Genomic DNA, 15,828 nt, shown 5'->3' with positions numbered 1-15,828 from the left:
ATTTCTTGAGTTTGGGTTTCACTACTTTGCGCATTGCGGAGCACTAAGTGCTGCGGGAAGTTTTGCTATACAAATCCTCAATAATGTCCGCACTTCAGGCAAGACTGTCTTTGCAGCAGTCCAAATATGCCTTCATCATGTCTCTTCAGAAGGAAGTCTAGGCAGAAGCTCACCACAACTTCAACATTCACGTGGCCAAGGCAAAATTGCTGATGCTCAAGACGAACTGGGAAAAATTCGAAACTGAGCACGAAAAGATCATATTGTCCGAGGTTGAAAGCCCATCAGACGATCCTTACATCAAGAACAACGCCTACGAAACTGCTATGCAGTGCGTTGTTAATATCCAAGCTGCCTTGGAAGAAAGAATCTTTGAGCTCGAAGCAGCTAACCCTCCTAGTGGAACTAGTCTTGCCAATGTAAGTCTAACCGGAGGTACAGCAGTCAGACCATCATCATTGCCCAAGATTCCGATTTCACCATTTTCTGGTAACTTCGGAGATTGGAGAGCCTTCTCAGATTTATTCGTCTCACTAATTGGTGAAAACACAGCTATCTCAAATGCAGAGAAGTTTGTACATCTCCGAAATAGCCTCTCTGGAAATGCTGCAAGTCTCATCTCCAACATCAAGATCTCCGCCGATTCTTTTCAAGGAGCTTGGGACATGCTTGTCAAGAGGTATGAAAACAAGAGACTTCTCATCGCAGCCCAACTGGATAAGCTTCTGCGCTTGAAGACGCCAGGAGTTCGGTCATCAGCTACTCTCAATTCACTTCTCAATGTAGTTTCTGAATCAACCAACTCACTGAAAGCCCTCGGACTTCCAGTTGACCAATGGGATCCAATAATAGTACATCTCATGACTCACCATCTAGACCCCAAGACTCGTGAAGATTGGGAAATGCACCTTGGGTCAGCAACGGAGTATCCATCCTTAGAACAGTTAACTGACTTTCTAACTGGTGCTGCTAGAGCTCTGGAAAGCATCGAAGAGCAATCTAAGACCGCTTCAAAGAAGACAAAACCAGACACTAGGTCATCTCAACCATCAAGAGTACATCACGTCATCTCAGACCAACCTGGAACGTCATCTCAAGCTGAGACAAAGCCATGGGTGAAGGATTTGAACAACACCTGCAAGTACTGTGGTAAGAATCATTACCTTGCCTTCTGTCAAGACTTCTCAACGAAGCCCGACGCTGAAAAACTTCAGTTCGTCAAGACCGAGAGGTTGTGTTACAACTGCTTAGGTAGGCACAACGTATACAAGTGCAGTAACACTCAAACTTGTAAGCTGTGTAAAGAGCGCCATCACACATTGTTGCACGGCTTGTTTACAAAACCCAAGGAACAACCAGCATCTCTTGCAGCCTTCTCTGAAAAGTTATCTTCTCTATCGCAACTTTCTCAAACCGAAGACAAGCCAGCTCCACAATGACGGTGGCAATCGTCATCTCCACTCCCACGCCGTCATCTCAAGCCAGGAAGACATCTCAGATCAAGAGCATCTCGAACTGATACCAACATCACCAAATACAAGCAGTCATCTCAAAAGGTTACTATCATCAAGTCATCTCAACCCGAGCAGTTGCCTGCTCAGGCAAACCAATCCTCTCAGATAATTGACATCTCCAAGTCATCTCAACCAGAGCAATTGCCTGCTCAGGCAAATGCAATAACTTTATCAGCAATTAACACAAGAACTGCAGTAATCCTGGCTACTTGCAAAGCACTAGTAGTGTCTCCTAACATGAAAAAACATACAACTCGTCTCCTCATCGATCCAGGATCAGAATTGACATTAGTCTCAGCCAAGCTAGTTAAAGAAGCAAAACTCAACCAACTAGCTGCTGTGATACCAATCCTAGGCGTGGGTAATCAGTCTTCAAGCAAAACTCTTGGTCAAACGAACTTAACCATTGAGTCTTGCATCTCACATAAACAAGTCCATCTCAGAGTAAATATCCTGCCTCAAATCACTACTAAGATTCCATCAGTGTCCATCACAGACCAGCATTGGTCTCATCTGAGCAAGCTAGAAAGAGCAGATCCAGACTACCTGAAGCCCGGACACGTTGAAATCCTCATAGGGGCTGATACGCTTAATCAAATACTAGAACGATCTCCAATAATTAAAGGACAATCAGATGAGCCATTAGCAATTCACACAATCTTTGGATGGGCCTTTCATGGACCAGCATCATCTCAAGCACGAAATCTCCCTCTCAGGTCTCTTCATACAGTGACAAACGATGAGCTTCAAGACTCCCTCACAAGATTCTGGGTTCAGGAAGAAGTACCAAATCAAACAAAGCCATCTCTCAGTTTAGCAGAAGCGCAATGTAAAGAATATTACATTAGCACACTCTCACGAAACCAAGAAGGGCGCTACGTAGTGCGAATACCACTATCAACTGAAATCTCACAGTTAGGAGATTCCAGAGCTATCGCTTATCGGTGTTTGAAACGACTTCTCAAGCGTCTGGAATCTGACGGACTTCTCAAACAGCGGTATATGGACTTCATGCATGAGTATGAAACATTAGGCCACATGGTAGCAGTTCCAAAGGATGCCCCTGAACCTAAACAAGTCTACTACCTACCTCATCATGGAGTTCTCCGAGAACAAAGCACTACTACAAAGCTCAGAGTCGTTTTCAACGGGTCATGTAAAACCACCTCACAAGTATCACTCAATGACATTCAGCATGCTGGTCCAAAAATTCAAAGAGATATATTTGACGTATTGCTGTTCATCAGACGTTTCAAATTCATCTTCATGACTGACATAGTCAAGATGTTTCGACAGATTCAAGTCCATCAGGATGATTGGGACTTACAACGAATTCTCTGGATCAACCAACAGAATGAAGTCCAAGAATATCAACTAAAAACAGTTACGTATGGAACTCGATCAGCACCATACTTAGCTTGCAGAACATTATTCCAACTAGTGGAAGATGAAAAGGAAAGTTACCTATTAGCAGTTGATTCAATTCTAAAAGGCAGTTATGTTGATGACATCTCAGGTGGAGCTGATTCAATTGATCAGCTCAACACAATAGCTCGACAGCTTAACAGCATGTGCGCTTCAGCATGTCTTCCACTAGATAAATGGAAAAGCAACACACAAGAGTTTATTATTCCATCGACATCTCAATCCAAGGATAAGTCATCGCTTCACACGTTTGATGAATCATTATCAAAGGTATTGGGTCTCTCCTGGTCATCAACTCATGATCAGTTTACGTTTCAAAGCTCCATATCAGAAAGTGCAGTAATAACCAAGAGATCAATTCTCTCAGAAGTAGCTCAACTCTTCGATCCTCTCGGCCTTATCTCTCCAGTGGTCATTAAAGCAAAAATTTTACTTCAGCAACTTTGGCTTGAGAAGCTTGATTGGGATGATCAACTTTGCCCTGATACAGTAAATCAATGGGCCAAATTTCGAGAAGATATCTCAAAGTTAACTGAACTTCGAATACCAAGATGGATTAATCTGCAATCCAATTTTTATTCGGTACAACTCCACGGATTCTCCGACGCATCTCAGCTAGCAATGGCTGCTGTTGTTTATCTCAGGATCACTGACTGTCAAGGAAAGTCTAAAGTCACTCTAGTCTGCTCAAAAACTAGAGTCGCTCCAATCAAGCGACTAATCATTCCACGATTAGAGCTTTCAGCTGCTGTACTTCTCGCTCATCTCATAAAGCATACACAATCTACATTAGAACTCCAAGATGTCCCCGTATTTCTATGGACCGACTCTTCAATAACACTTGCATGGGTTAAAAATAACCCCATGAAATGGAAAGAATACGTTGGAAACAGAGTTTCATCTATTCATCAAACACTTCCAAACGCCTGTTGGAGATACACGTCAGGAAAACTCAATCCAGCAGATTGTGCTTCAAGAGGCCTAAACGCCTCTCAACTAATTAGTCATCATCTCTGGTGGACAGGTCCACCTTGGTTAGCTCAATCTCCTGAATATTGGCCAATCTCAGTAGCTCCATCTCCAACAGAAGATCTAGAAGAACGACCTGGCATTTCATTAACAGCAGTAATACAACCAACAATCTGGGACTTGATCGATCTTCCATGTGTAAAAACCTTTCACAAAGACCTCAACAAGTTACTACGAATAACAGCACTATGTCAACGAGCCATCTCATGTTTCAAGCGGATCCCCAACACGAACGTATCAACATCTCCAATTGGACCTGCAGACTTAGAGAAAGCAAAACTATTTTGGATAAAAGCAACTCAGCAAGCATACTTCTCATCCGAGATCAGCACCATAATGTCAGGAAAACCCCTAGCAAAATCTCATGCCCTCTCTAGACTAACTGCAAGATTAGATCATCAAGGAATACTTCGAGTTGGAGGACGTCTTCAAAATTCTCAACTTGATCATGACAGCAAGCACCCACCCATCTTACCTCGACAATGTAAACTTTCTGAACTTCTCATTGCAGATGCTCATGCCCGGACCTTCCACGGTGGAACTCAACTTACACTAATGTACGTACGACGTCAATGTTGGATATTAGGAGGAAGAGCTCCAATCAAGTCCTTTATCCACTGTTTAGTCTGCGCCCGAATCCGAGCGGTCCGAACACAACAACTCATGGCTCCTCTACCGTCATCTCGAGTAACTCCATCATTAATTTTTGAAACAACTGGAGTTGATTACGCTGGACCAATCACATTGAAGACATTCCAAGGAAGAGGTGCAAAGAAATTTAAAGGGTGGATAGCAGTCTTCGTCTGTTTCTCAACATCAGCAATTCATCTTGAAGCAGTCTCAGATTACTCAACCGAAGGTTTCTTGAAGGCATTTCGAAGATTTTCTAGTCGACGAGGAATCTGCAAAACACTACATAGTGATTGTGGAACTAATTTCAAAGGAGCTGACAATGAATTGAAACGTCTCTTCTCCAAGGCTACATCAGAATCAAAAGATCTTCAACGTCTACTCACTAATGATGGTACAAATTGGAAATTTAATCCCCCAGGAGCACCTCACATGGGAGGAAAATGGGAAGCTGCAGTGAAATCTGTCAAACGTCATCTCCAATCATCAATATCTGAAACCAGCTTCACATTTGAAGATTTTTCTACTCTCCTAGCACAAGTTGAAGCAGTACTTAACTCAAGACCTCTCAGTGCTCTATCAGATGATCCAGAAGATCTCTCAGCATTAACTCCAGGCCATTTCATTCGAGGAGCTGCGCTCAACTCCATACCTGAGCCATCTCTAACTTCCGTTAACGAATCAAGATTATCTCAATTTCAAAGGATACAGGAACGATTCCAACAATTCTGGAATCGATGGTCAACAGAATGCTTGTCTGTACATCAGTCCATCTCAAAGTGGCGCAATCAACAAGACGATATCAAAATAGGGTCTTTAGTGCTAATAACTGATGAAAGATTTCCTCCCTCAAAATGGCCTCTCGCGAGAGTAATTCAACTTCACCCTGGGAAAGACGGACTTACTCGAGTAGTCACTCTCAAGACAGCCACAACAACGCTCACTAGACCAATTATCAAGTTAGCTCTTCTCTCACTAGCTCCTCATCAAGAATCATCCGATTAAAATTCTGCATTTCTGCACAATTTGGGGGGGAGAATGTTGAAAAACCCTCAAACTATCAGGTACTAAAAAAAGCGCGAACCATGACGAGAGAGCTAGTAGAAAATTATTCTAGTAAAATAGTGGGAAATTATTCTAAATTTTAATTGGGCCGCTACCTTCGAAACCCCCACTCAGCCCATCGGAGTTAGCGAGCCAATGTATTCACCTAATCCAATCCCCCCTCAAATTACCAGACTGTTTAAAAGAGGCAGCGAGGAGAGCTACAACACAGTCCACTTCTAACCACTGAGCAAAACCAAGAAGAAGAAGAAGAAGGAAGAAGGAAGAAGCCAACAGTCTACAGTAAGCGAGCAAGGCTTACTATGCAGTGCAGTGTTTCGGATACCAATCGTGCAAGGCTTGTATATCCGCAACTCAACAATCGAGCCAACTTGGATCATCTCGGCTAAGCTAACTACTGACGAGTATCATCAAAACAGTCCTTTTGAGGGCTAACATTGAAACAGTTCTTTTTAGAACTAATTATTCCTCACTCCCATTTTGAGAGTGAGAATAAGTCATCTCAAGACTACTACGTAGTCTTAACGACACCGGTCTTTTTCAAGGCCAACAATTGCACTTAATTGTAAGAAAACCTACCCAAGTTTGAAGGAAGGTGCCGGTATTAGCACTGAACAAAGTTATAAAAAATTAGAGCAATATCAACAAAACTCACCAATAACACAATTGAATTAAATTAAATTATTTATCATTATAACTTATGTATTTTTAGATAATTAATTACAATTTTATATATTTTTTTGTCTATGAAATAATTTTTTTGACAGCTCTGAATTTGTTTATAAATTACATGAATAAATATGTTATTATTCTTTTGTCTAAGCGCCAACTTCAATAACGTTATTAAGATTGGTAATCTTATTATTACTTATTAATACCTATTAATCCTATTAATTCTTATCTTAGTGCCATTTTTTATAAAATATGAATTTTAGTGATCAAGATTATGAAATTAATCACATATTAATTAAAAATAAAAACAACAATGTTATTATATTAATTTTACTGAAAATTAACATCGATAAGTTAATGAATAAATTTATTTGTGCTTATAAATATAAAAATGAAAATTTTTAATCTTTATTATTAAGAAATTCATCACAAATTAAGTGGTATTAAGAAATATATTTATTATTATTCATTTTATTAATAATTATCTTAATTCTTCCTTTTTTTATAATAATTTAACGATATTGTTGTGAAATTTTAGAGAGGATACATCAAACACAATTTACCATTTTATTTTTAATCATTTAAATCAGTATAATCATTTAACAATATCAACATTAATATTTATGTTATATTTATCTATTTTATGATATAATGGAGTTTATCCTTCATGATCATTTAAATACATATTAGCTATTTCAGTTATGAATGATTTAGATATTCTTTCTTAAAAAAAAGTATGATTATGAATTCCTACTGTCCCAACAATCAATCGATGAAAATCCATGTATTTGCCTAACATTGTGTAGAATAATACTGTTGAATAATAATTGTATAGAATATTAATATTTAGTGACTTTCTACTTTTATTCTAATCATTCCACTGAATTTAGTTTACAACCGAATTTATTATTACAATGTATTCATTTTAACATTTGTTTTAGCAACGGTAACCATTGCAACTGTGACCATGGCAACGGTAACCATGGCAACGGTAACCATGGCAACGGTAACCGTGGCAACGGTAACCATGGCAACGGTATCCATGGCAACGGTATCCATATCAACGGTAACCATGGCAACAATTGATTAGCGTGGGTGGTTGTGCTGGGGAGGGGGGGGTGAGTTCTATAATTGATGGGTGTCACTTGATGGGTTTCTTAGATTGGCGAATCCAAATGACATTTTGTAAAAAAAAAAAAAAGAGAGAGATATAGGGAAGGGGGAAGAAGTCACGGGAAGGGAGGGGAAGAATGAGAGGGAGGGGAGGGAGTAGCAAACGTGATGGTAGACGAAAAATTCATTATAGGTAGCAATTGCGTAAAATCCGTTCTTAGTGAGCGCCTACATCACGAATGGAGTAAGTATGCTAAATTTCAAGTCAATCGGGCGAATAGTTTCGGAGATTTCGTGATGAGTGAGTGAGTGGTATTTCGCTTATATATATTATATAAGGCCATTATTCATATATAATTATAAATAGTAATATATATAATTTTTTTTACCCGGGGTTTTGATCATTTTTAATGATCACACCGATCTATGTCTACCTATCGCACTTTATTACTGATCAGGCTTGATCTTCGATCAATTTTCAGGTCAGACTAGGCACGACCATCTTCTTTTCTCAAATATCTAGATATAGCTATCCTTTTTTCATTAATATACTGAAATATACTATTTTATATATCTTTAGTTGTAAACTGCGATATATAATCAGCAATATATTTTTTGTTACATAATTGAATTACAATAAAAATTATAAATATCAATATATATGTAGAGTATAAATTGATTCATTATATTTACTTATAATTGTTTGATATATTTTTTGCTTACATCCGGAATGTATATTAATAATATATATTCAGTTATAAATTAAATATACTTTCATACACTGTGAATTTTATAATTTAACTTGTATTTCATCTTTATATTTTCATTATAATAGAAAAATATAATATTATCATATAATGAACTAGCCGTTACCCGCCCGCTTCGCGTGGCATAAAATACATGCCAAGTGAAAAAAATATTAAATTGTGTTATCTAATCTAGCTGCCTAATTATATATCATAAACGGATTTTACGAAATTAACACACCTTTCACTACTTAGAGTCTTATTGATTTATATGACTTAAAATAATAAATAACACAGCTTTCCACATCACCATGGAGGTACTGTGTCGTACGATGCGTTCCCATTATTTTACATGGCGGGATCCCCAGTAGGCCTACACCATGGATCGACGTGAGTGTCAATACCATCAAGTTTAGAATTTGTTACACATATCAAATCTATATAAATATAGATTGGATATAAACAACTTAAACCTGGGCATCAATACTCTGTCGTGCTAAATAAAAAGACAGTAATTTAACTTATATCTTTTTTATTAACTAATTCTAAATGAACATTAGTTATAAATTTAAAACTATGAACTTTTCAGCATATTGCTAGCATTTTCTATTTTAACATTGTTCTTATTTTTATACTATTATTTTCATAGTTTAAAAATTTTTTTGATTACTAATTTTGTATATTAGAAACGTAAATTAAAATCCAAAAAACACATTATTCATAGTTTTAGCTTTACAATAAACCTGAAAATTATTAAAATTTATTGTTTATTATATCTATTCTTTGGCAATTTATAAATGTATCCAATCAATTAACACTAAACAAAATTGAAAGCTTGATAAACATTTCTCTTGTTACAGTAAAAAGAAATTATTATTTAGATAAAATATTTAAAATAATTGTATTAAAAACCACCCTAGCGGTAGATCCAAAAAATTTTTGAAATTTTAATATTTATTGATTGGATTACTGTTTATTTTCTTATTCTATCGATCTAATTTAAAGAAATAATTATTAATATAGTCAAAAATCGAAAATTGAATACTTAAAACTTCTTTATATACAACATTTTTCGTTTTTCCTATTGGTTGAAGAATGACCAAGCTGTCAGGTGAACTTACTCTTGAGCATGCCACGTATAGTTGGCCATGAGAGAAACAGTCATTTCTTAAATCAATACCAGTCATCTTTAAACTCTGCCCTTGTGCCTTGTTAATCGTCATGGCATAACAAACTTTGACAGGAAATTGCAGACGTTTAAAGTCGAAGTGGTAATCTGATGGGATCAGAGGAATCCTTGAAATGAATACAGTTTCTCCTTCATATTTTCCGGTGAAAATCATGGCTTCAATGACATTTTTGTGTAAGACCTTGACTTGAAGCCTGGTACCATTACATAATTTTGGCGGATTTAAATTTCGGAGCAACATTATTGGAGTGTCAATCTTGAGTTGAAGAACATGAGGTGGTATCCCTGGTGGATTGAGAGTGTGTAAGAATTCAACAGGATAGTGGACAGCTTCTTCATCCTCCAGTACTTTGTCCACCGATTCATATCTTACTTGCTCAGTTGGCAGTTTCTCCAGCAAAAAGTTGTTAATACAATTGACTTGTTCATTGGTTGGTGTGAGGATGGCTCTTTCCTTTAACCATGAACTACAATTGTCGCCAGCTTTTTCAATATTCGGGTATATTTTGTCAGTCAAGGTGATTAAATCTGGGACAGTTTCACAATTAATATAGGACACGTTTATTCTTCCGTCTTCTTCCGGAGTTTTGCCATCACCTATATCAATCAGTATTTTTGAAAACTCTTCTGTTTTCGAATTTCGCTGAAGATGAATACGCATATTGATGGTCAAAGATAGAACTTTGACCGAAGGCCATAAAATTGATGACTTGATACAGGCTTTAACTTCATCTGCACGTGTTCCTCGTGGCACAACAGGCAAAGTTTGTCTAAAATCACCGGCCAAGAGAACAATTACTCCTCCCATAATTCGGTCGCAACCTCTAATGTCTTGGAGCAATCTGTTTAGAGCTTCAATACCATTTTTGTGAGCCATAGTGCACTCGTCCCAGATAATAATTTTTGCTTCTCGCAGCACATGAGCCATATCACTCTGTTTAGAGATGTTACAAAGTGGAGACTCAGAATAACCTAAATTGAGAGGTAATTTAAAGGCAGAGTGAGCTGTTTTACCTCCGTCTATCAAAGTCGCAGCAATTCCTGAAGAAGCTACGGCTATAGCGATGTTTTTTCACTCCTGATTTTCGCAAGCAGTAAATTGATTAAAAACGTTTTTCCAGTGCCACCTGGAGCATCAAGAAAATACAACTACCCAGAATCAGATATAATTGAATTTAAAATTTCATTGTAAACTTTTTCCTGTTCTAGATTTAATTTAAGAACATTTTCTGCTACAACTTTAGTTAAATAGCCGGTGTCGTAAGCCAATTCACGCAAATATTGACGATTAGGGACAATAAACCTTTCATCTCGGGTTGGAGAGTGGAGACCGAACTGAAGAAGTGGTTTTCCAGACATTGATATAACAATATCTTCAAGTAGTATGAGACATTTGTTGTAAATAACGTCAAGTAACAGCTCAACATCTCCACCGTCTCGTTCTACCTCTCTCTTAATATCTTCTGAAAAATAATCTCGATATTTCTCCCATAATTTTGGTGGGTCGTCAACATGACAAAAAACTAACATAATGGCAAACAGCTCACGGATCTTGTAGGGCGAATCAGAGATGCAAGCTTCATCCAGAGTGCGATACCAATTAGCATCATCTTCTAGAAGACCAAGTGCTCTACATGCTGCTTGAAATGATGGATAAATCACTCCATCAACAGGTTTCAAAGCAGAAAATGATGTAGGACCTCGAATCTCATGTAAGAGAAGACGCAGGTGATAACATTCAGTATTTCCGGGATGCACGGTATAAACTCTACCTAAAACTTGATCTTTCTTGACTCCTAAATAACCTGAAACAACCTTATCTTTTTTTCTTCTATCAAATCGGTTATTTTTCCATACGTAATAAGCTGGAACTTCAACATACAAAAGAGTTTTTGCAAAGTCATCAACTTGGCAAAGCTCAAAAAAAGCCATTAGTGTTGTTTTTTTTGGATTAATTACTTTGTCAACCACATCTTGCTCAGTAAAATAAATTCTTTGACCATTTTCAAGATGTACGGTAAGATGCATCACCGAAGGCAACCTGTCATGAATAGGAAAACGAAATATTCGGCAGACTGCTTCAGAGCTACTGATGTAACGTCCCGCCTGGTAGTTCGTCACCTCATCAAGATCCTGAACGGTGAACGATGCTTGGTCAGATCCTTTATTTAAATAATTACAGATGTATTTTATGGATTTTACAGAGTTACAACTCTCAACATTAACATGAGCCCCAAAAGTATGGGATAGAACGGGATTGTACGGCACTATCCATCGGTTGTCGAATTCAACTCCGTTAAGTTTGAAAATTTTTCCTCCGTCTGCTGGTGATCGTCTACGATACTTGGGATATCCGTCATATCCTGTTTGAGTTTATTTTAAAAATTCCTTGGGGTAATTTTTTGTGCACTTACCATCAACCACACAGGGTGATTTTAAATTGAAAGATCCACATCGACCGTGAACCATTGTTGTCTTGATAATTTGATAAAGATCTGGATTTATGTCTGGATCAGGTAACTCAGCGCAGATAATTTGGTCAATAGACTCTGGTCTCATTTTCTCTTCTAACCATAATAGAATATGAACATGAGGGAGTCCACGTTTTTGCCATTCTATGGTTTACATGTGACACCTCGTGTCACCAAAGATACGACCTACTGTAAGAAGTTTTATCATATGTTTCACTTTCACATTGAAAACCCTCGCTACGATGTCATGTCTATCATGAGACTGTTGACCTTCACTCAAAAGCTGCGTTATTTCCGGCCACTTAGGATTGAGGGTGAATGTTATAAATAAATCTGGCCGTCCATAATGACGTACATATGTCATTGCATCTTGAGTTCGCTCATGCATGTAACGGGGTCCTCCAGTAAAAGAAGAAGGCAACACAACCATTTTTCCCATTGTTGATAATTGTTCATCATTTTTTGACAAAGCGTCTTTCAAGTGAACGTATTCTTCACTTCTCAGTTTTTTTTGGTTGTTACGAATATAGTTAAGTCTTTCAGTCCTAATTTTTGCGTAAATGTCAACTAAACATTGATTTAAAAGATTGCGGAATCGCAATAAACAGCACACTTCACTCTCACGCTCCATAATCCTAAAGCTGTAAAATTCTGAAGCAGATACTGTCTTATCGAGAGGGAGTTTAGTCCTCTCGTCACGCTTAGATATGTTGATGTGATAGCCATCTTCTCCATAACAGAACATCAAAGGATATTGTAAAGCATCATATGAGCGGTGTGTTTCACTAATTCGCATCAACTTATTGTCTCTACTGTGAAGAACAATGTACCTTTTTTCGAAATCCTGTCCGACAATTAGAACTGCAACTTCTTTTACTTGAGGAGCATTAAAACGGCCCTTATGTTCTCTAGCCGGTTTTCTGTCAGCATTAATTATTACTTTGAAGTCTTTTTGATCTTTAGGAATTGAATCTATTGCAGCCTTAAAATCCTGAAGATATTTGTTATGCTGATGTAACAACTTCTGCAGTTGATGAACTAATTCCGGATAAACGCCAGGATAAATTCCACAACGGATGTCTCTTTCATGACATTCATCACCAACAAAGTATATTTGAAGAAAAGAAGGCTTTTGATTAGGTTCAGACATCAAGCTGCCTAATCTGTGATAAACCTGCCCTTGAACTTTGAAAGTTGGCATAAAATTTCCTTCTCTTACCTCTTTGGCTCCAAAAGATGTCATTTGAAAACATCCATTATACTTACGGGCATTTTTCAGAAAATGTTCTGATAGTGGATCCTGATGAGTCAATAGGCTGTGTAAAGATTCAGGATAGGGACCAATCTTAGAAAGTTGGACTTTACCACTACTGCAGCACATTCCTTGAGTCTCATCTTTCCATTTCAGAGCATAACACCATTGGCAAGGAGAACGTGGACCAAGATTGACAATTTTATCATTTGAATAATTTATTCTACTATCGTACTTGAAACCGGACAAATGTTTAGAAGTCCAGGACAATAATTTAGATTTTGATCTCTTTTCATGATATTTTGCAGTAGCTGCTTGATTGACGTGTGGATTTTTTTCGTTGTACGCCTTGTGAATTTTTTTCACTACATCAGAATGAGTTTGACGATATGTTTGGGTGGGTTGTTTTAAGATTTCAGGATGACTTTCATTATATTTTCTAGCGGCCTCTCTATGAACTTCTCTATGGTTTTTTGTATATTTTGAAGCAGCTTTTTTCAGTTGTTTAGTTCTGATTGCGCTAGAAAATCTTTTTCTTCGTTTTGTTCCACTTTTTGATCGTATTGATATTTCAGTTACAAAACAGATCCATCACTACTCAAGAAAGTTGTGTCAGAAGTTAATTGAGAGGAAGACAGATTTGTTACATCTTCGGTCTCTATTTCAAGATTTTGATCAAGATTGTTTGATGGTTGAGTAATATCAATACTTATTGGTTCAAATAATGGAACTAAAACGTCATAATGACCGTTGTTGTGGTTTCCAGTAAACCTGAGTCTTTTAATTCCATCTGATGGTTCACCAAACGTAGCCCTGAGACATCCATCTTGATATACTTGAAACTGATATGGAAACAACTCTGCCGCCGCTTTAACTTCACAAAGAGATCCTTGTGTATAAGGCTTCGACATGTCCTCGAAGTACAAACGTTTAGTACCATAAGGTTCACCAGATTCTTGCTGAGTAAAATATTTGAACCTGTGCCAGTTGTTGGATACATGATGCACGATCTGATTTCTAATAAGAGCACTTTTTGACATAGTGCCATACAATAAATACGATATTGAAGAAAAAAGACACGCGCCATCACCGAGAATATGTACAACTTTTAAAGAAGTCTCAGAATCCATTGGTGAATAATTATTATAAAATGTAAATAAACAAAATTTTATTTGAACTTAGGTTGATATGGTGATGGAATTTAATTGAAAAAATAGTTTAAAAAATTATATTATCATCATAACAATAAATAAATGATAATTGAATATATCAATTAGCAATGTTTTGACAAATCCAATCAAAAAAAATTATGTTTAATCAACTTTCGAAAATAAATCGATGTTTTTAAATTTAATTAAGAATCTCGTTATTATTATTGAATGGAGATCAAATAAATATTCCGATGATTACTTCATAAATTAAATTATTTTAAATTATGATGATAAATTAAATGGGAAAAATAACAAAGTATATTGAATTATATATTTTGAAACAGAAAAACAATTAAATAAAAACTCACCAAGACTGCAAGAACATTAAAAATAAGAAATCACTTTTGGTTTGATTTCACTCACTTTGAATATCCATAAAATTAATTCTTAATTGAGTAGCATTTCACTAAATTATCATCAACACTATATTAACTGAAATTCTATTATAATGAAGAAATCACCTTATTAACCCTTATGTGAGTGACAAATAAAACACCTTTATCAGAGTGACGAGGTACCCGGGTACCTGCATACATTTTGTACGTAATGTTAACAATCAAGATCTGCGTTTACGTTCCACACACTTCAAATATTATTATATTAGTTAATCTAAACAGTTGACGACTACGGCGGTCAATGCGGTGGAGAGGGGGGGGGGGCGAAGTGCGGTACTTGGTAATCGGTGCCCAAGAAACACTGCATCCATTCAATGCATCGTGCTTGATATTGACACTTGACTGTATACGATAGTTTGTATTGTGCGAGATTATTTATATTTTGTGAGTTAAGAATTTTATTTCATTATGAATATTGGAGCGAGTACTTCTAAACAAAGATCACGTGTTCGAAGATATAATTCAACAGAATTATTGGAAATATTGGCAGAATCTTCCAGTGATGAAGGTGAGTTTGTTGCTTCTGATAATGAACATGATTATATACCTTTGGTTCAAGAGGGTGGATTGGAAATTTCGGATGTTGAGCAGGAAGCTGTAGTAGAAAATGAGATTGACTCATACGATTCCGATGCGAGTTTTGAAGGGGAATCGTTTGAAAATATCCTTATTGCAAAAGATGGAACGCAGTGGCAATCTGACCCACTTCCTAGAACACAAACTAGTAGTCGAAACATCATTCGTCAACGAGGCGGGGCTGCATCTTTCAGTAAACTTTACAATCAAATGGAAATATTCAAAAATATATTGTCCAATGAAATATGTGACATTATTTTGAGGGACACAAATCGGAAAGGGACTAAGATTACTGAAGCATACAATAATAAACTGATGGAAAATTACCCTGATACTAGCAAGCGACCGAAACAAAAAACATTCAAACCATTCACAGAACAAGAATTGGATGCATTTTTTGGCATTCTTATCTTTAGTGGGGTGCATAGATCTAATAAAGAGCATTTGACTGAACTGTGGAAATCCAGTCATTTGCCGCTATTTCGGGCTGCGATGTCCCATGATAGATTCAAAATGCTTTTACGCTTTATAAGGTTTGAT

At 36.9% G+C, this 15,828-nt stretch overlaps 4 protein-coding genes across 4 annotated transcripts; 2 read left to right on the top strand and 2 right to left on the bottom strand.

Moving 5' to 3' along the window:
- Positions 1 to 212: 212 nt before the first annotated feature.
- LOC141526551 (uncharacterized) lies at positions 213 to 1,439 on the top strand. Its single transcript, XM_074241584.1, has one exon. It carries the CDS (start codon positions 213 to 215, stop codon positions 1,437 to 1,439), a length of 1,227 nt encoding a protein of 408 aa, XP_074097685.1.
- On the top strand, positions 1,436 to 5,603 carry LOC141526550 (uncharacterized). The gene is made up of 2 exons (XM_074241583.1): positions 1,436 to 1,480; positions 1,557 to 5,603. Exons 1-2 carry the CDS (start codon positions 1,436 to 1,438, stop codon positions 5,601 to 5,603), a joined length of 4,092 nt encoding a protein of 1,363 aa, XP_074097684.1.
- Positions 5,604 to 8,889: 3,286 nt separating this feature from the next.
- LOC141526549 (uncharacterized) lies at positions 8,890 to 10,311 on the bottom strand. The gene is made up of 2 exons (XM_074241582.1): positions 9,316 to 10,311; positions 8,890 to 8,937 (listed from the first exon to the last, which is right to left on the bottom strand). Exons 1-2 carry the CDS (start codon positions 10,309 to 10,311, stop codon positions 8,890 to 8,892), a joined length of 1,044 nt encoding a protein of 347 aa, XP_074097683.1.
- A 221-nt stretch (positions 10,312 to 10,532) lies between these two features.
- LOC141526547 (uncharacterized) lies at positions 10,533 to 11,942 on the bottom strand. Its single transcript, XM_074241581.1, has 2 exons — positions 11,798 to 11,942; positions 10,533 to 11,746 (listed from the first exon to the last, which is right to left on the bottom strand). The coding sequence occupies exons 1-2, from the start codon at positions 11,940 to 11,942 to the stop codon at positions 10,533 to 10,535; spliced, it is 1,359 nt and encodes a 452-aa protein (XP_074097682.1).
- Positions 11,943 to 15,828: the final 3,886 nt, after the last annotated feature.

The sequence above is a fragment of the Cotesia typhae genome, unplaced genomic scaffold (assembly GCF_013202065.1).
Source record: "Cotesia typhae breed Kobodo isofemale line unplaced genomic scaffold, CoteBio_Ctyphae contig_35, whole genome shotgun sequence".
Lineage (NCBI taxonomy): Eukaryota > Metazoa > Arthropoda > Insecta > Hymenoptera > Braconidae > Cotesia > Cotesia typhae.
This window is presented reverse-complemented; position numbering and strand designations above follow the sequence as displayed.

What these genes read in the sequence shown, in the direction of transcription:
- LOC141526551 (XM_074241584.1), top strand. Translation starts at nt 213, where the DNA reads ATGCTCAAGACGAACTGGGAAAAATTCGAAACTGAGCACGAAAAGATC.
- LOC141526550 (XM_074241583.1), top strand. Translation starts at nt 1,436, where the DNA reads ATGACGGTGGCAATCGTCATCTCCACTCCCACGCCGTCATCTCAA. An exon ending in CTCCCACGCCGTCATCTCAA is followed by an intron (nt 1,481 to 1,556) that starts GCCAGGAAGACA and finishes TCATCTCAAAAG; the next exon opens with GTTACTATCATCAAGTCATC.
- LOC141526549 (XM_074241582.1), bottom strand. Translation starts at nt 10,311, where the DNA reads ATGGCTCATGTGCTGCGAGAAGCAAAAATTATTATCTGGGACGAGTGC. An exon ending in TATACGTGGCATGCTCAAGA is followed by an intron (nt 8,938 to 9,315) that starts GTAAGTTCACCT and finishes AATAATTTTCAG; the next exon opens with GTTTATTGTAAAGCTAAAAC.
- LOC141526547 (XM_074241581.1), bottom strand. Translation starts at nt 11,942, where the DNA reads ATGAGACCAGAGTCTATTGACCAAATTATCTGCGCTGAGTTACCTGAT. An exon ending in ATCACCCTGTGTGGTTGATG is followed by an intron (nt 11,747 to 11,797) that starts GTAAGTGCACAA and finishes AAACTCAAACAG; the next exon opens with GATATGACGGATATCCCAAG.